The sequence below is a fragment of the Physeter macrocephalus genome, chromosome 12 (assembly GCF_002837175.3).
Source record: "Physeter macrocephalus isolate SW-GA chromosome 12, ASM283717v5, whole genome shotgun sequence".
NCBI lineage: Eukaryota > Metazoa > Chordata > Mammalia > Artiodactyla > Physeteridae > Physeter > Physeter macrocephalus.
The window spans coordinates 4,588,999-4,609,309 of NC_041225.1; the positions used below are offsets into that span (position 1 = coordinate 4,588,999).

The window sequence follows — 20,311 nt, forward strand, 5'->3', positions numbered from 1 at the left end:
CAAATATAATTGCTATAATGTGTTATGACCTCTCAAGTCTAGTAATTCAATTGAATGGGGCAAGGATAACACAATGCAGGTGAATTATCTCCCATTTTACTAAGCCGCCACAGATGCACAGCAGTACCTGATGGTTACACCAGGTGAATAAGCCACTTTAAAATGGGAAACTGAAAGAGGCAGTGGTATTAGGCTTAAATCATTTGAGTTTCTGCAACCTAATTCCTTGTTAACTCACCAGCACATCAATGGATTTAACTTTGACTTTTAAAATAAAATATAATAACACACTAGAGCTTGCTTTAAAAATACAAATCCTTAAGTACTAATTAAGTATTGTTATAATCACTGAACAATTTAAAATAGCTCTTACTTAAATATCTGTATTTCTTTCTTTATATCATGTCTTAATATTGTGATTACTTTGTCTTCTTGAATCTCCATCCTGGGGTTACTTGAATGCTTTTTCATACTCTTGTTCACTTTTGTTTTTGGCATTTTTCTGGCAGCAGTTCAAAAGGGTGTTCAGTATTTCCCCATTATTCTGTTGCACAAACTACTCAATATCGCTCCACCAGTGCACGCAAAGTTCGGAGATGCTGGTTACCTACCACCTGATTTAAGTGCCCTGGTGAAATGGAAGGATACTGGCCCTAGAGGTGTCCATCCTCAGCCAAGCTCACGCTCTGAACACTCCCTTCTCGGTGAATGGTTCTTGCTTTTACATCTGATGAGTCAGAGCCAGTCTCATCTCACCAATGAGCATTAACAAGTCTGATACACCTTGATGTTTCCCACAGCATTTGCCTGGGCCTTGCTCACATTGGCTGGTTAGTACATTTGCCGTGAATGAGTGAATGGATGGATAAATGGATGAAGGAAGGGAGAATTGGAGCATATGGGATTTGACTTTTCTGCTAGAATATGGAAGTCACTCTGAGGGAGGAAAACCACTTTCGTTTTTCAGGTAAGTGGTATCTAAAGTGGTGCATTCTGAGTTGAAAATCTCCTTTTTGCATAAGAGCACTGGTATTGTATTTTAACTAGAGTCATTTTGTGTGTGCTTGTGTGTGTGTCTGATTGTGAGACTTGAACTTGGCAAAGAATCAAGTCCATGAGTACTCATAACATTTTTACTAAATGTTCAGTACTGTCCTGATCATTGTAAAGGGGGCAGAGTCCCTGTTCCTGAGTGTATTTGAGAGGTCAAAATTTATATAAAGCATATAGAGAGCAGCACAAGGCAATCTGTATTCAAATTAAATATGTGGCAGCTATTCTGATTAGGTGGAATACTGATGGCATTCAGAGAAAGGAAAGGTCATTGGGCCTTGGGGACAAAAGACAATTTGGGTCAATGAGGAGAAGGAAGATTTCCTAAGGGCTATTGTGGGCCAAATTGCAGAGCTTGTACAATCCTTCACAAAGAGTTCACCACTGGATCTCAGCAGAGAATCAAATACCAAGGCAGACCTCACTACTTTGCTGAAGGAAGCCCTCAGGTTACTTTTTCCTGAACAAAATGACACCCAGGTTTAAAGCATAATAAATAAAAACTAGTGATCCAGTTACAATAAATAGTGAAACTGTGTATTTTTTAAAATATGTAAATAAAAAGAAACCCAAATATAAATTTAAACGTAAATATAACATAGTTTATAAATAAACTGTATAAATTTATATTCTCTAAACCATACCAAGATATCACTTGTTTTAGGTCTCTAAGAAGTACTGACCTATATCTAAAAATATGTCCAAAAGATATTTAAAAAATTATTACTCCCTAGGAAATAAGACTCTACTATTGAAAAGATAAAAAATTGATGCTTGAAAAAAATTATATAAGTATTTGGGACATTTTATATATGTATACTTAAGCAAACATTTATGAAGGATGTAATTCCCTATTGTACATGTGATAGACAAGAGGTCAAAAACTTGATTTGTGCCCTAATGAGTTTAAAATCTAGTGGGTTATGTAAAACTAATGTCAATTTCTTAACAATAAGCCAGTTACGAAAAAAGTAAAGTCTTCTATTACTGACTGTAAATCCAGTAGCAATTTAGGGTTTATGGAGAAGACACAATGTGAAATCAGTGTCTGAATTTTGGAGGATGACAAGGAATATGTTCCAGGTGGGGATTTTGGGAAGTGGCATGAACCCTACATTATAATGTGGTCCAAACCTGATTGGAACAGACTTATGTCAAAGAAATAAGATCCAGTAGACCATGGTCAGAAAGTGGAATGACAGCCTTGTTACAAAGACTTGGGACTTGTTGGAGAAGAGAGTTAAGCAGTTACTTTGTTCTAGAAAAGGTATGTTTCCGAAAATTAGTTTGGGTGGAATTATACAGCAAGATGAAAGATAAGGAGAGCAGTTTATGGTTATTTTGCTGTAATCTGAATCTGAAATGTTGAGATTTTTATGAAGATTAAAGTTATGTAATCACTGCATATGGAATTCTAATTTACAGGAGGTTAGAAGGACGTAGAATAAGTTAATTGCCAATTAAATAATATGTTCCTATTAAATAATTTGAAGTTACTTTTGGATTATAAAGATAATTTCTCAAAATATGTTGTCTGAAATATTAACGGTTCTCATTTTCAGTTTTTGGAATCTACTGCCTAAATCAGAATTGCAATGCTGCTGAAGGATAATAGGTAGAACAGTGTTAACCTTTGGTCAGATATGTTTTGTTTAGAAAAACAGAGTGCTGGTTGGGACTTCGGAAACCTAACAGCATATAGATTCAGCACTGCTTATCTGGATAACACATATGTTCACATCTGAATGGAAAACAAGCCATAATTTAGGAGTAGACTGAGTCTGTTATGCTCCAAAATGAATTTAAATGATGAGACTATGAATGTAGTGAAAAGCAAGGAAATGAATATGACAGATACTAGTTTTCATTTTGAATTTCAAATTACTGGCTTTCTATTAGTATACACCAGGAGTAGTAAATTTCTATTAAGTTGGCACATAGTTTTAAATTTTATGTGTATGCTATTGTAAGTATAAAATCTCATTTCAGTGAGATATGGACATGGTTATTTCTTTTTTAATCAGCAAGCTCTAGGCTATATACTATTAGTCTAAACTTGTCATCCTGATGGCCTTCAGGCTGTGGAGCTTTCTTCATATATTCCTTTTTGGTGACGTTTTGGTTATCTGGGTAGAAGCAAAAAGAGGCTCTGAAGAGGATTTAATAGTTTAATACTTATTTAATATGTGTTTAAAAATATTAAGGTATTTAGTAGGCATTTATGCTTAGACTTGAAGCGTTATTACAACCTTTTAAAATTATTAGAATGATGTTTTTGCTCAGCAGTGTTTCTTTCTGTGTTTTGTTAAAAGTTACGGGTTTACCATAAATAGAAGTCTTAAAAGATATTGCAGTACTTGAGGGTAGTGTTAGAGTTAACTGCCCCACCCGCTTCCAGTGCAGATAGTTGGAAAAACAGTTGGAAATTACACATCATTTCAATTTTGGTTAAAAATGGTGATGGATCTTCTAATTGCAGCAGCAACTTGCATCTTGGGTCAACTGTCAGTTCACTGAGCAAGGGCTTTGAACGGTTATCACATAGAGGACAGTGATGGGCGACATGCTGCCTCCTTAGAGTCAGAGGAAGAGAAAATTAGCTGAAATTGAGCAAAGTTAATGGTGGAAAATAAGAAGCAGGACTTTCCCATAGTTAAGCTACTTTATTAGGCCATTTCCATACCCAGGGTACTACAGGAAGAGTGCTGAATACCCCTCACCATCCGTTTAGATTTACTCTCTAGGGGTGTTTGAAGTATAATCAGATGCCTCCTTCTCTGTTTTTGTTTCTCAACTTCTACTCCTGCCTGTGATGCATATCCACACATACTCTTCTCAACTATAGAAAAAAGCCCCTCTTACAATAGGGGGCCTGAATATTAGAGGTACCTTCCTTTATTAACAACAGAAAATGAGAACTGCTATTGTATTTTAGATAACATTTTTGGAAGACTTATTTTTGTAGCCCTCAAATAACTTCAAATTACTTAGGAATACAGTTTCTTTGGAAACATTTATTCTCTATTAAGCGATTATACCTTGACATTCATTTCTGCTTTCGGTGAACTGAGGGGTGTGACTCTCTCCCCGTTACTTTACATTCTTCACAGGGATCACTACTATGGCAGTGATTCTCAGTAGAAAAGGCATCTTCTGGGGAAACTGTCAGAACTTTTGGGGATATTGGGGATAGGCGCACATGTGGTTTAAAAAGAACCTGAATGATTTTGGTATGCCATTTCATTTCCCTGTTAAGAATCGCTTCAAGGCGTTGGATCCCCTAAAAAGCATAAGGACCTTTCAGAAAATATAATAATGATTCCAGTGATAATTGTAATAACAGCAGTGTTATTGCTTCTGGTCCCAGGATCTCCACAGAGATATCCCATATCTTCCTTATCACTGCTTCCCTGCTGGCGTGTGTGGCCATGGACTGTGATTACAACAGTGGTTCTCAAAGTGTGATTCCTGGACCAGTAGTATCAACTGGGTACTTGTTACAAGTGCAAAAAAAAAAAAAATAGAAAATAAAAATAAAGCAGTTTCTCAGACCCATCCCAGGCCTAATGAATCAGAAACTCTCTGGATGGGTTTGTGTATGAAGATGCCCTCCAGGTGATTGTGATACACACACAGATTCTAGAGCCACCTGTCATAGTTTCCTATTGCTGCTGTAAAAATTAACCACAAACTTAGCAGCTGAAAACAGCACACATTTTTTATCTTGTACTCTCTGCAGGTCAGAAGCCCAGGTGGACTTGTGTGAGTCCTCTGCTTAGCATCTTACAAGGCTGAAACCAAGGTGTTGATAGGGCCGAGTTCCTTACTGAAGGTACCAGAGAAGAATCCACTTCCAACCTCATTCAGGGTTTTGGCTGAATTCAGTACCCAGTGATGGTAGAACGCAGGTCCTTGTTTCCTTGTTGGCGGTCAGCCAGGGCCCTGTCTTAGCTTGCAGAATCTACCCACGTTTCTTTTCATACTTTCCATATAGCCCCATCTAGCAGTGGTGGGTTGAGTCCTTTTCACACTTTGAATTCCTCTGCCTTCCTCTTCTGCCCTGCCTGACGTCCTTGTCTGCTGCATCTGTATGACTGCCTGTTCTACCCACAGCCAGGAGAAAGCTGTTTTGAAGGGCTCAGCTTTACTTTGGGCCCACATAGATAATCCAGGGTCATCTACCTGTTTTCAGGTCCAGTGGTTAGTAACCTTAATTATATCTGCAAAATCTCCTTTACGATGAAATGTAACATGTTCACAAGGGGTCCAAGGTCATGGGGACCAAAATTCTGTTTACTTGGCGAAACTCATCACAGGGTCTTTCTTTCGGCTTTGCCAGGGTGCTCTGTTGCTCACCAGGTCTCCCAGCCTCACCACCAGCATCCCATTCTTGCCCAGGGACCAAAGGTGGCTAGGGGAAACTGAACTGAGGACCTGCCCTGCCTCACCAGGAAGTGAAGCTGCATTTCTCATGGGCTCCACCTGTGCAGCAGGGCACCTGCCCTTCGTGTCCCTCCTCAGACCCTCCCTCCCTCATTCTCCAGAAGGGGCTGGCTCCTGGTTTTTCCATTCCTGTCCATATCTCTGCTTTTTCCCATGGTTCAGAAGTACCGTGGTGATGCTGGCATAGACCTAAGCCTACGGATTCTTCTTTAGAAGCAGTAAGCCTAGTGATTATGAGCACAGACCCTAAAGCCAGGCTGTTTAGGTTCAAATTTTGTGACCTTGGGTAACTCTCTTCACTGTTTTATGCCTCAGTTTCCCTGTCTGTAAATGGGAGATAATAATAAGGTCAGATCATTAGCCAGTGTTATTATCACTTATGGAAGAAATAGTATGATTCAGTGTTTCCAGGCTTGATTCTTGAAATGCTGAAGAAACTTAGAAAATTCTCTCTCTCCTTTTCATATCTCACTTTTTCAACAAAGCTTTGTTTTAAAACATCTTGCCTTGCAGGGTCTCCATGGGTCCCCACCCCGATCGATGTGTTGAACTGGCTAGGGTGATAATCATACAGACAACAGGGCAAAGAAGTAAAACTATCACTTTTGGCATATGCAATTATTTCATTAATTTTCAGGACAAATTCATAAATTATGTAAGGTTATTACCATTTTTGTTTTACAAGTGTTGAAACTGAAGCTTAGGTTAAGTAGCTGACTCAATATCATACATATGGAGATAGGTGAATAAACCCACTATTAGTCATTAACTTCTCATGAGTTTGCCTATCAACCAAAGCTAGCTTGTCTTCCAAAAAAGCCTCACAGAGTTTGTTGGCAGTAGTGCTCAGGATTGGTAAAAAGAGAAATTCATGAAGGGAACCTGAAGCTGGAGTCCTTTGGAGGGAAGGCAAGTTTGGGTGGCCCCCTGGGCAACTAGAAAGCATCCTGGACCATTGTTTTGCAAAAGAACAGTAGAAGGAATGGTGAGAACTCAGAAGGTTGAGGCAGAGGGTTCAAAGACATTTTTTCCAGGAACATCTGGCAATGGGGAATTTCTGCAGTGAATTATGCATTGCATTAACATATTTGTCATTTGAAGGCACTCCTTGGGATGGGTACCTTGAGAGATTTTCTGTTTATCAGGATACCGTCTAAATTAGCAAAGCACTTGACCCTTGGCTGCTCATAAGGGAGCTTGTTTTACACTGTTAGTCTTTTTTGTCAGGTTTTGCTTTTTTTGTTGTGAGTGATGAGTGGCTGCTAGCACCTTGACCCATGCCTCTTCCTTACCCCCATGGAGAGAGTCTGAAATTATCTAAGTTATTACCATATAGGTTGTTTTATCACCTTTCATGTATATGCAATTTGATACTTTTCAAGGAGAATATCTTCTCAGAGATTAAGTAAATTGCTAAGAGCTTGTTCTTGGGCTTGTAAAATTGTGATGTATGGACGAGGACAACCCTGTTGTCTTTTGTTTTATACAACCCCTGTTTTTCACTCTTTGTGTCTAGTCAATAGTCTAAGTTTCCCTAACCAAAGCAAGTAGAATATGTAATTTTTTTCTTTGAATTTTAATCATTGAATAAAAAGATATATTTTCTTTACATAGAATCTCTTTTGTGGGCAAAACAGTCTGCATGAATTGTACAGATGCGTAGTATGGATTTGAGACATGTTCCTTTGGAACATGAGAGGCTGGTGTGTGTGACTACACACTTCATTTGTCCTCTTGCCTTCTTATTTGAGTTGATTTGCTTGTTTCACACAGAGGAATATGTGGTTTCTATGACTAGGTTTTCCCCTTCAACAGATTAATACCATATAGCCTTTCCTTGCCTTTTGCACTTGAATTTTACCCGTGTCAAAAGAAGTGGCTGAAAGATTGCTCCCCAGAGTAATAAATTTAAGTCCAGTGATTTGCTCAGTCACTCTTGTCCTTTCAGTTTTAGATTTGTAAGGCCTCTGAACTTCAGGATCCAAGGCTCTGCTCTATCTAACTGTGAGCTTCTTGGCTCACAGTTGGCTTGAGGTCTTTGTTCAATATCTCCCATTTTTGCTTCATGCATGCTAGATTAGTGTCTCTAATGTGAGTGCCCCAGCATTTTTGTTTCTCACTTCAGCATTTTTTGAGTGCCATTTCTTTACAGTAATATGTTGGAACATGCATAAAGATGTTGCGTGCCTTCCTTGGTCCACCAGCTTAGATGCACAAGTGTGCCCGTGTAATAGTGGTGATTCTCTGCACAGTCCCACTCAGTGCCTTTCACTATGGTCTTAGAATGACTTCACTACTCCACTGCTAGTTATCTTTTCCTACAGGACCTCCGTGTACATCATCGTTATTATGCCATTCATTATTCCATCAGAGCTGGAAAGAGGTTTCCAGGGAACTTCTCAGAGACTTGCAATCACGTGTCCTAAGTACTGGGTTACTTAGGTGGGGCTGGCTTTGGCAGGGATGAAGGTATCCTGTGTGGAGAGAAAGCATCTGGTGTTTTCATCCTTCTACAGCACAGGAAGGTGTGCTGCAGCAGCAGAATTCTGGGCATGTCAGAACTGCTATGTGGCAGTTGGTAGTGTGAATGGGAAATGTGTAAAGTGCTTTTAGGTTTTTGGAGTACAGGCAGCATATCCGTGCCAACTATTGTTGTTGTGAAGGAACCCAAATCTAAATCGGTCTATATGGTTGGACTGCTATGCTTAGTTTATTTAAAATATGGCATTTAGAGAGAGGTAAAATATCAGCACACTGTGTCTTCGCCTTTTTTTTTTTTTTCCTGAAGCAAATTTGTTGGGAATGTTTGCAAAAGGACTAGCTTTAGCAGGTCAGTAAAGAGACATGTGTCTATTGTGATAGACCTTATTTTTAGCATTAATTCTAATAGAAATAATCATTTATATTGATTTATAAGAGTGGAATTGAGTGGGGACATTGATTCAAAAGAAGAGAACAGCTATGAACAGTTTGATTTATGATGGTATTAAAGCAAGTGATTCAGATTCAGTTTGTACCATCTAAGGTTGCTTGTCCAGTGGGTAGTTGTCAAAATATATACAGTAAAGAGCAGTCAATTTCTCAGTGAGAAACACACCCCTGGCAGAATGTCTAATTTACTCTATTGAGTCCAGGACCATATTGTGTGCCTGTTATGTGTGAGGTTGCTACCTGCACACCCGTGGTTCTTGGGTAGGAGAGGATTGTGCTAGAATGCAATAAATAACCTTATCAGACACTCACTTTATGGGACAAGTGTGTAAATGCAGTGAGTAATCAGAGAGCATGTAAATAGCAGCAAGCTAATTTTCAGAATCCCTGCCACTCATTTTGCAAGATAACTTTCCTGATTAAGAGAATGAAACACAGCTCTCCCAGGGAGCATAGTCTCCTCAGTGGTCAATTATGATGTGAAAAAAAAACAAAGAAGCCTTTCCTTAGGACCTAGGGTCCCTCATCCAGTGGTTGTGATGGGTTTACTGTGCTTCCTGAAAGTCTTTGTTGATCTCCCCAGACTGACTTTGGTGTCCTTTCCTCAGTTCTCCTGTGGCCCTCTCTGTATTCCTTGGTCACGGAACAGGTCACACTGAGGCATAATTGTGGCCGACCTCTACATTGAAACTATCAGCTACTCGAGGGCAAGGTCCAAGTCTTTTGCAGCATATAGCAGGTGGATATGTATACTAAACACTGAGTGAGTGAAATATTTCAGTGTCCGTTGGGTACCAAGAGTTTGTCTAATGTATACAGGTGCCCTCAGGAAATATCCATTTTCAGTCTGAACCCAACATCACTACCTCACATAGTTCTGCTTCTGATTTCCCCATCTCTAACTTTGTAAGGTTGGACCAGACAGATAATTTTCAAGTATGCTCTAAGTTTGGTGACTTATTCATTTTGTACCCACAAGGTAACAGATTATTTCTGTGATCATTATTTCTAATGGATAATGTGTGTTTCTGTAGGGAGCATGACGTCGGCAACTTCACCTATCATATTAAAATGGGACCCCAAAAGTTTGGAAATCCGGACTCTAACAGTGGAGAGACTTTTGGAGCCACTTGTTACACAGGTAAGAGATGCTTTGAAATACTTTGTTACCTGTGTATATTTCTGTTGGAATTGTATCATGACTTTCCAAAGAATTTAGAAATCCTTAAATGTGAATAAATCATGCCATAATTCTAGTTACTGAATATGTATTCCTGCTTGAACTGTAGACAGTTTTGGTTTTCTTTTTTTTTTTTTTTTGCCCTATAAGATTTGGAGTGCTTTTTAAAATCTCTTCATATGATTTTTGAAATTAAGTAGATGAGGTAATTAAAGAAGGGGCTTTGGTGAAGGGGACTCTCGTTTGCAGTAATGGATTCAAAGTCTAAATAAATCATTCCTAGCTTACTTTCAGATGCTAATGCAGTTAGGAAGAACGATATTGACTATTTAAGAGCAAAGTATATTTATGGAATTACTTTTTCTTTAGTTTACAAGGGAAAATTCATCATGTCAAAATGATGAAATGTTCCATTTTTATGTTGTCACATTTCCACAAGAGGACTGTTAACAGAAAAAATATCCTTAGGATTTTTAAATTAAAAATATTAATTTTTGTGTCTTGTGAAGCATATTCTTTGCTATATTAACTAAATTTCATGGAATGTGAAAATTCAATATTTTAATGGTATATTTGTAGAGAGATACTATGTCAAGTTAAGTAGAGGCCACATACTGGTTTCCTCTAGCTGCTATAGCAAATTACTGTAATCTTAGTGGTTTACAGTATGACAAATTTTTTATCTTATGGTTCTAGAGGTCAGAGGTCATAACGTCAGGGTATTGGCAGAGCTGCATTCCTTCTGGAGGCTCTAGCAGAAAATCTATTTCTTTGCCTTTTCCATGTTCTAAAGGCCGCTCTCTTCTTTGGACCCTTCCTCCATATCGAAAGCCAGCAATGTGGCATCTTCGAGTATCTCTCTGACTCTGACCCCTGCTCCTGTCCTCATATCTTATCCTGTCTCCCTCTTATAAGGACCCTTATGATTACATTGGGCCCACTCAGATTCTCTAGAATAATCTTCTCATCTCAAGATCCATGACCAAATCACATCTGAAAAGTCTCTCTTGCCATTTTAGGTAGCATGTTCAGTTTCCAGGGATTAAAACCTTCTTCGGAGGGTCATTGTTCAGTTTACCATACTCTGCCCTCTGGCCACCGCCCCAAATTCACATCCTTCCCAAACAAAACACATTCACCACATCCCAGATCCTCAAAAGTCTCAACTCATTATAGTATCATCTCAAGACCAAAATCTCATCTAAATTTGATCAGCTTAAAAATTCCAAATCTCATCATCTAAATCATCTAAATTAGGTATGAGTAAGGTTCTAGTTATAATCCATCCTCAAGCAAAATTTCTCTCCATCTGTGTACCAGTGAAATTAAAAGGCAAATTATATGCTCTCAAAATGCATTGGTAGGACAGGCATAAGTTAACAGTTACAGATATTTTCATTTAAAAAGGGAGAATGTGGAAGAAAAAAATGGGTTACCAGTCTCAAGCAATTTAGAAATACAACTAGGCAAACTCAGTTATATTTTGCAGACTGGGAATAATCCTCTGTGGCTCAAGGCTCTGCCCTCTGGGCCTGGTTCTTCACCCTAAGAATCATTATTCTTTTTTCATGAAAGATATCACATATTTTCATCTGGATATTTCTTGCCTGTATAATTTTGAGAGTACACATCCTTTCTGAATTTCATCTTTCTCTGTTTTTTTTTTTTTTTTAGTTCAGATTGGCAGTGTTTCTACTGATGTAACATTCTTGAGAAACTTGTGGTTCTCTTTTGTAACTCTCTGGGGTTTTCTCTATTAGAAAACAGGCTGCTTTACAGATCTTTCCTGGATAAGCTCATCTTCATTTTTGGCCTCTGTGGAAATGACTGAGGGTGTCCATGAATCCCATGCCTAATCTCTGCAAGAGCTCCCTGCGTGAATGAACATTCTGAGGTTTTAATCCTTCCAAGGCACTAGCCAAAGGTTGTCCAGACACACGATTGACTTTTTCTCCAGAGCCACACTTTCCTGAAAGTGAGACCTCTAATTTTAGCACCTCTTGCAATCTGCATAGGCCAAGAAGTTTCCAAATCATTGGGTCCTGTTTCCTTTTAGCTTAATAATTCTTAACTCAATTTATTTCTTTCCTCTGACACTTTGCTATAAGCAAGAAGAGGAAACCAGGCCACTCCTTCAGCACTTTACTTGGAAATCTCCTCAGCTAAATATCCAAGTTCATCACTTATGATTCTGATTTCTATGTAATTATACGGAGTAATTCAGCTAAGCTTACTGCCACTCTATAACAAATATTCTTTTTCCTCCAACTTCCAATAACAAGTTCCTCATTTCCTTCTGAGCCTTCACCAGCAGGGCTTTTAACATCCATATTTTTACTGTCCATTCAAGATAATCTAGGCTTTTTCTATCATGCTTCTCAAAATTTTTCCAGCCTCTGCCCACTGTCAGTTCCAAAACCATTTCCACATTTTTAGGTATTTGATATAGCAGCACCCTACTTCCCAGAACCAAAATCTTCATGTCTTTATGTTTCCAATTCCTACTGTAACAAATTACCACAATCTTAATAGCTTAAAACAATGCCCATTTATTATCATACAATTCTAGGGGTCAGAGGTCCTAAAATCAAGGTGTTGGTAGGGCCGTTCTCCTTAAGGAGGAAGTTCCTTCCCTTTTTTAGTGTCCAGAGTGCACCGATATCCTTGGTTATGGTATTTTCATCCATCATTAAAGCCAGCAGCATAGCACCTTCGAACCCCTCCCTCTGACTTCAGCTTCTACCATCACATCTCCTCCTGCCTCTCTTTTATAAGAACCCCCGTGGTTATATTGGGGCCACCCAGATATTCTAAAATCATCTTTCCATCTTGAGATCGTTAACCTTTATCACGTCTACAGAGTCCCTTTTGCCATTTAAGGTAACACATTCACGAGTTCTAAGGATTAGGAAGTAGACATGTTTGTTTGTAATTGTTGAAACATTTCATTAGGTTTATGCCCTTTTCCATTTGGTCCCAATTCTTGTTAGTGCTCTACAGATTTCTCAGGAAACACCTAATACTGATAGACTCTTAGATTTGGGAGCATGTTGAATACTGAGATTGTGGTCTGTGGACTAAGGCTGATTCATGAATTATTTGTTATTGGTCAGCAGTAAGCACAGAAATTGAGAGTAAGTGCTTTGAAAAATTTATAGCAGTTTTATAGAGTAATTTTATGTCTGTTGAATCTAATGATAAAATTTGGGCTTGTTATTTTATCTTTAAATTTCTTTTGAATTATTTATTTTGTTGTATTTTATAAAAGCTTTGGTTTGTGAACTTTTGCAATAACAAATATATGGCCTTTCTTCATAGATAGCTTGAAAAAGACTGGTTTAGGAGATCTTTTGGAGTCGGTCCGCTCTGAAATGTAGTTCTGTCAGCTGAGTTATAAAAGCAGATTGCCTTTTCCTAGCCCTGGAATTTTCACTTCAGATTACATGTCAATATATTTAACCCTTATCATATGGAAGAAATGAAACAATAATTAGAACATAGTGCCTGGTGCAATGATTAAATGTAGTCTCCATTTTTCTTTTTGAGATGGTTATATTATTAGGCTAATACTAGCCATACACCAATACTGTTTAAGTCAGTGAGAAGGATATGAGTGAATGCAGCATGGGCAAGCACAATATTACACGTAAACTGTCTTTTATTTCCTAAAATTTTCATACCTTTATACTTTTGCTCTTGTATTTGACTTATCTAAAGTACAGCACATCTAAGATTACAATTAAAGATTGTAGTCTTTTTCCATATATCTTTCAGTCCAATTATTTAGAATTCTTCTGTCAGATAAAGGTAATGCATTAAAAATATTTATTAAAAATAAAGACAGTTAACTGTCTATTTCATATTTGTTCACATATTACAGTAGAATACTTAAAACTCTTGTTGAATTTCACACAGTAACTTAGCACTATAACTAGTCTTAACATCCTATCAACATCTTCCAATATCTAAATGGTTTACTTTTCTTCCAAGTGTTCCTACACTGATTTAAAAAGAAAAAAAGATTCTCTCAAAAAATGTGACTTTTATGACAGGGTTTTCTAGATACTGTTTCCCCATAATATTATGACTGTGTTATCAAGATTCACCATTCCCTCCCCTGGAATAAAATATTAATGACTCATGTGATTGTTAACCCTTGGAGGACATATGAATAAGTAAGGAGAGATAAGAAAATGTTAAATATAAACTCCATGCTCAACATTTAAAACAAAAGGTGGAAATGAGAGAGAAAACTAAACTAAACAAAGGCCCCATATGAATCAAACACACACATACAACTTCTTTATGAATGGAATAAAATTCGTTTCTATATTCAGTGACACAGTATGCCCATAGCCTTCCTACAGTTTCTGATAAAGCTGGATAAGGGTGAAATAAATACCAGAAGTTAAGGAGTTCTCAATAAAATTCATTCACTGTCATAAGAAAAATGATATTAGGAATTGATTGTTGATAAGTATTTAAAGTAGTAAACAAAACTTCTCCTCATTTGTATCATAATGTATATGAAGTGGCATATTTATCATTTACAATGCTGAAATGTCAAGATTCCTTTTGGAAAATGTTTACATTATGGAAATCATGCAATTTCAAGTGAGAAAAGATTCATCTTAGGAATTTTAGACCTTGAAAAAGTTGCCTGAACTTTTATGAATTCAAGAAAGTAAAGATCTTTAATAGGCCATGTTCACTTCATACTTTATGTACTTGGAGCTTCTCCGGCCATCTTCTCTCTCTCCCAGATGAGGCAAGTGAGGCTCTGACAGGCTCAATGTCTGTGTCACACAGCCAGTATCCACATGCAGATGCTCTTAGCCTGTATTTTTCTCGGGGGATGTTGATATTTTGTAACCCAGGGAACACCTTAACATGTTAGCATGTTACTCTTGTTTGTGCTGAGCTTCTGTTCATCCTATTAAAATAACATTTCTTTCTCTGAAAAAAAAAATAGGCCATGTTCTGTGATACTAAGCTTTATTAGGAAATGGAAAAATTATATTAGGCAACTTTATTAGGAAAGTAAAAAAATTATTAGGAAATTAAAACACACTCTTAGATAACTCTTAAAAGCAAAGGGAAATTACAAACTATTTATGAGTTAATGAAGAAGATGATCTCTTCTTAACAGAATATACATACCCAGTAAAAGCTGTGCTTAGTACAGAATTTTATCTTTAAATGACTTTTTTATTAAAGAAAAAGAAAAATAAACTAAGTACTCATATTAAAAAAATTAGAAAAAGAACATCAAAAGAAACTAGGAAATCAGAATTTAATAACAATAAAAACTGGAATCACTAAAGTAGAATATAAAAGTTAAAAGGGTTAAATTAATTCAAAATTTGATTCTTCTTTGAAATGGCCAATATAAATTCTTCAGCGCACAAATTATGGAAAATATATAGAGAAAGTATACATAAGATTATGAAAGGGAAAGCAGAAAGAACTCTAGGAACAAGAGAGATTAAAGAAGTATAGTAGAATATTACCTGCAAATCTATACCTATGAAACATGAAAACCTAGAGGAAGGGAATAACTTCCCAGAAAGATTGAAATAACCAAAATTTATCTAAGAAGAAGTGGAGGACCGGAATAAGCCATATAAATATTGGAAAGCTGTTCAAAGATCTATTATCAAAAAGCACCAGAACAGATGGATACCTAGCTGAGTATTATCAATCACATATTTAAAGAACTGATAATTGCACTGTCATTTAAAGTTCTGGTTCAACCATAGAAAAAGATTAACAGCTCCTCAATAATTCTTGAAGAATCATAACTTTAATATTAAAAATTCAAGACACTTTAAAATAACTTTAAAAAAGGACAGTGATAGTTCGATCTCATTTCTGAATTTAAATTCAAAAAAAAAACCTACATAAAATATAGAAAGTGTCATCCAGCAGTATAGCAAAAGTTCAGCAAATGTATAACAAAATAAGACTTTTTAAGGAATATAATGATAGTCTATTATCAGGAAACAAATAAAAGTATTTTAGTGGCTCAATAGATTATAACCTGAGACACTAAAAAGACATTTGACAGCATTTTGCAGTCATTTCTAATAAAAACTCTAAATAGGAATAAGATCAAGCTTTTAAGACAAAGGAATATACCATGTAAACATAGGAATAGGACAGATAAAATATTCCTTTTATGATATTATTGTACCATTAAAATTAATATGAGAATAAGGTTAAATGGCCAGATATAGAATAAATATACAAAAAATAAATAGTTTTATCTATGCAAAACAGCTAGAAATCAAAACAGGAAAATATTCTCCTTGTAATTAAAGAATACATAAAGCCAATTATTTTCCCTATATGAAATGCACATTAATCTTATAGATTTTTAATGTGCAATTTTGTAATTATTTTCACACCATTGAAGTAGTGATTATGTATACACAAGCTTTGGAGTCAGGAAGGCTTGATTGTGAATCAAAGCTTGAATAGGTTTCTTACTCTCTCCTCATATGTAAGTTATAGATACCTCATGGGATTATTAAAGTAGTACGTGAGATTGTGCGTTGAAGTGATTGGTGAAGTACCTGACAGTATTCTCATAGTACTATCGGTTTGCTCTTAATGCAATGTTCTTTATTACTTGGTAGTACTGGCTTGATAGTAACGGCTTTATTACTTGATAGTAATGGCTTACTTGGTAGTAATTAATTGTTATTAGAAAATGGGTGCCATTTATAAAATAGGGTTTCACTGGATATTTTCTTCAGAAAAAAGAATTTTAATGTAGATTTTGAAGAATTATTTGTGTATTGCCTTTAATCAAAGATAAATAAAGCAGAAACCTCTAAAATTATTGGAAATTCAGCCTTCACCATTTCAGTAAGCTAATGAAGCTCAGGCCATCACAATAGGACAGATTGAAATTTGCTGGAATTTTGTTCCTTATAAAAGATGAATATGCAACTTAAGAAATAGCACTAAGCATCTGATAAAAGAATACCATTGATGTTTAATGAGCTGTTCTAAATTGGCCTGACGGGGCAAGAACCTCCTGAGAAGAGGAGCTCTCTTTAATCATTTTCAGTATTATTTTCAGTAATGTCCATCGGACCCTATTAGGTTAGGCTCTAGTGCCTTCTGTAGTTAGGTCTTCTAAAATTTTACTCAAAATGTTAATAATTATCTCAAAAGCTAAATAATTAGAACATCATATACTTAAAATATTGTTTCCAAATTAAGAAATTCAATTTTATACTTTAAAAAATACTTGATTTTCTCCCCGTTTTGATGTTAGATCCTTATACAGGAGTTACCTCTGTGTGACTCACAACAATAGTTAAATTCTTCAGTGCATTTAAAATCAGGGAATCAGATTTAAATTTAAAATCAGAAGATTTAAAGCTGAAAGTGATTGCAGAAATAAGCTGACACTCAGAAATGAAGTAACTTCTGAGAATTAAGCCAGTGTGTGCCTTTTTATGCTATTTCATACTCTCTCTTACACTGTTTACAAAATATTTTATGTATTAATTTACCTAAAGAATCAAAGTATAAAATGAAGTCTCAGTGTACCCTTTTTCCATCTGTCCAGAAAATATCATTATTGAAACTACCATAATTCATGTTTTATTCATGAGATTCGAAGATTAATACATTTGTATGGTTTCCATGGTGATACTACAACGTTGCAATAAGTTGATCATTCATCTTTGTCAGAGGATTAGAATTGTATGAAAAGTAAAGGATGTACTAAAAGTAAATGATGGGAACTCCAGTAAGCTTGTTTATTTATTTGATCAAATTTAGATATAGTATGGTTAACCTGTTTCCAAGTATTTTTCTGTTTTTGTTTTTAAGTTATTTTCATACCAATTCCCATTTTAATTTTTGGATGCTATTTTTCTTGCTTTGAAAAATGTTTCAGTTTATCTGTCTTTCATAGAAGTTTTTTGGGTGAATGAATGAACTAAAACACCATAACTTTATTTAAAACCTCTGTACCTTTTCTTGTTAAAGAAAAAAGTAACATGTATTAAATATAGGATTCAAATACAAGTAATGAGATTATGATTTGGGAATTTACCTTTAAGACATTTATTAATATTTAATTGAAAGTCTCTCTCTATATATATTTCTTACTCTTTTTTTAACATCTTTATTGGAGTATAATTGCTTTACAGTGGTATGTTAGTTTCTGCTTTATAACAAAGTGAATCAGCTATACATATACATGTATCCCCATACCTCCTCCCTGTTGTGTCTCCCATATTTTTATTGTCTTACAAATATGGTTTCATCCATATTAACATATCTTAAATTGCACTTAATTTTTACATTTGGTACATAAACCTAAAGTAGTTAATTATGTTGGAAGTACTTCTTTGAATTGAAGTCATATGGTAGAATTCTTGACAGTTATTGTATTTGTCACTTTTTTTTGATGTTGATAATATATTGACTTCATTTTTTTTAATAGATCTTTATTGGAGTATAATTGCTTCACAATACTGTGTTAGTTTCTGTTGTACACCAAAGTCAATCAGCCATATGCATACACATGTCCCCTTATCCCCTCCCTCTTCAGCCTCCCTCCCATCCTCCCTATTCCACCCCTCTAGGTCATCGCAAAGCACTGAGCTGATCTCCCTGTGCCATGCTGCTGCTTCCCACTAGCTAATTATTTTACATTTGGTAGTGCATATATGTTGATGCTACTCTCACTTTGCCCCTGAGGTAGATGGACCTAGAGTCTGTCATACAGGGTGAAGTAAGTCAGAGAGAGAAAAACAAATACCGTATGCTGATGCATATATATGTATTTGTCACTTCTGAAATAGAAATTTAATTAAGTAGTATATAGTATGGAGTTAGATTAATTTCGGTTTTGGGATTATGTTCTAAATTTTGATGTCTGCCACCAGATGAGGCCAGCTGTGTTGGCCAAGTTTTGAAACTTGAGTAATGTGTGGAGTCCTTTTAAACCCGAAACCAAAATCAAAAAAATCCTCCCAAATCCTAGAGTGGACTTAAAGTAGTACTACAAACATCAAATTATGTATGCATATATTTTTATTCATAAAGAAATTTACAAAATAAGCACCAAAAACACAAAAAGAAAAAATTGAAATTAACGTTAATTTGATGGATGATGTTCTGCTGACATTAAAGCATTGCATATGACATAGATGTGGTGGTGACTACTTTAGCTCTGTGTCTTGTGTTTGGTAAACACTCACTACCATGTGCACGTTTAGGACCAACTACTACAAATCATAACTATTGAGGGCACCATGGCATCATTTCACCTTTTTTTTTAACCACAAATATACTCACAGTTAACAGGAAGCATCTACCTCTGTTCCCTTCTCATTAGCCCAGGACAATGAAAGTTAAGTTGTAAGACATTGTAATGGTTGTAAAATATAAGCTAACTATATTAACACACAACTAACTTATTTTCCATCAAAATATTTACTTTTGAAAATTTCTAGTTTAAACACAGTGATTATTTTATGAATGCTAATAAAAGAAATCCTATTTAGTAGAGGATAAAAGAGAAGTTTTAGGTACTATGAAATGAATGCTCTACATACTACCTCAATTTATTAATTTCTTTTCCTAAGGAAAAAGGAGGTTTGGGGGGTTTTCCTAAGATCACCAGTCCTGGTTTCCCTTACATGTAATTATTTGGGGCTCACCATAAGGGTGGTCCAAGCTGCTGAACTAAACTTTCTAAATTACTTTCATTAGAATCTTGTCTTTTATTTTAACAGTCCTCACTGCTCTGGTCTTAGTTGGAGCTCTTCTCATTTGTTATGGAACAGATCACAGATCATCTAGAGCCTCTAAAGAGAAAAGGGAGAAAGGCCCTAATGTTTCTTGAGTAGTTACTAGGTGCCTGATACTATGCTAGGTATTTCCAGAAGTTTTCATTACTCCTTGAGTCAACTTGGTAAAGTCAATGTTATTTTCTCCGATTTACAGATGAAAAAAGGAGAGACTTAGATCACATAATAAAAGATGCAGCTCCTAAGGGATACATTAGCTGAAAATACTGAAGTGGAAGTTGCTGGTACATCAACCACCAAGAATGTATAGAGTGAAAAGGAAAGAGAGTAAAGAAATAAATTGAAGGTGTGGGAAGGGGAGAATTCCCAAGTTAAACAGGCAGAGGAAAGGAAGCAAGCAGAAGATAACCGAGTATAGTTTTACAGTCAGATATTCATTCCTTTTCTTGATTACATCAGCTGATTCTTTCCCAAACCAGCTGTTTGCTGAGATGCAAACATGACCTAAACAAATTCCTTAACATTCAAATGAATAAGTTAAACTAAAAACCCACTTTTCCTCTTAAATGGTCAGTGCATGTGAACACCTAAACTTAGCAGTAACTCTTTTATTTTGTTTGGCAAAACCTCAAGCCTTAATAGTATTTTTTCTCTTGTATTTTTCCATTTCAGTGAATATAGCTATTTTAAATGGGAAAATGGAATTTAAAGCTAAATTTAAAAATTAATATCAGAGAAGAATAATGAGTGTTTATGTTCTCGAAACAGAACAATTAGTGAAATCTTATGCATACTGTTTCAAAAGTATAAGGGAGAAATTATAGGAGGTTAACTAACAAAATTGCTTATAACTATTTTGGAAATATAGAAATGTTATCTGAACTGGAGACCAAAAAAATCCATTACACCCAGCATGAGAATGCCT

General features: G+C 35.9%; 1 protein-coding gene across 1 annotated transcript in view; it reads left to right on the forward strand.

Annotated features, from left to right (window-relative positions):
• CTNNA2 (catenin alpha 2) overlaps positions 1-20,311 on the forward strand; it is a 1,212,193-nt gene that overhangs the window by 136,432 nt on the left and 1,055,450 nt on the right. Inside the window, exon 2 of the mRNA XM_024129861.2 lies at positions 9,462-9,568. Coding sequence (XP_023985629.1) covers positions 9,467-9,568 — 102 coding nt within the window. The 5' untranslated portion in view covers positions 9,462-9,466. The remainder of the gene's footprint in view (positions 1-9,461; positions 9,569-20,311) is intronic.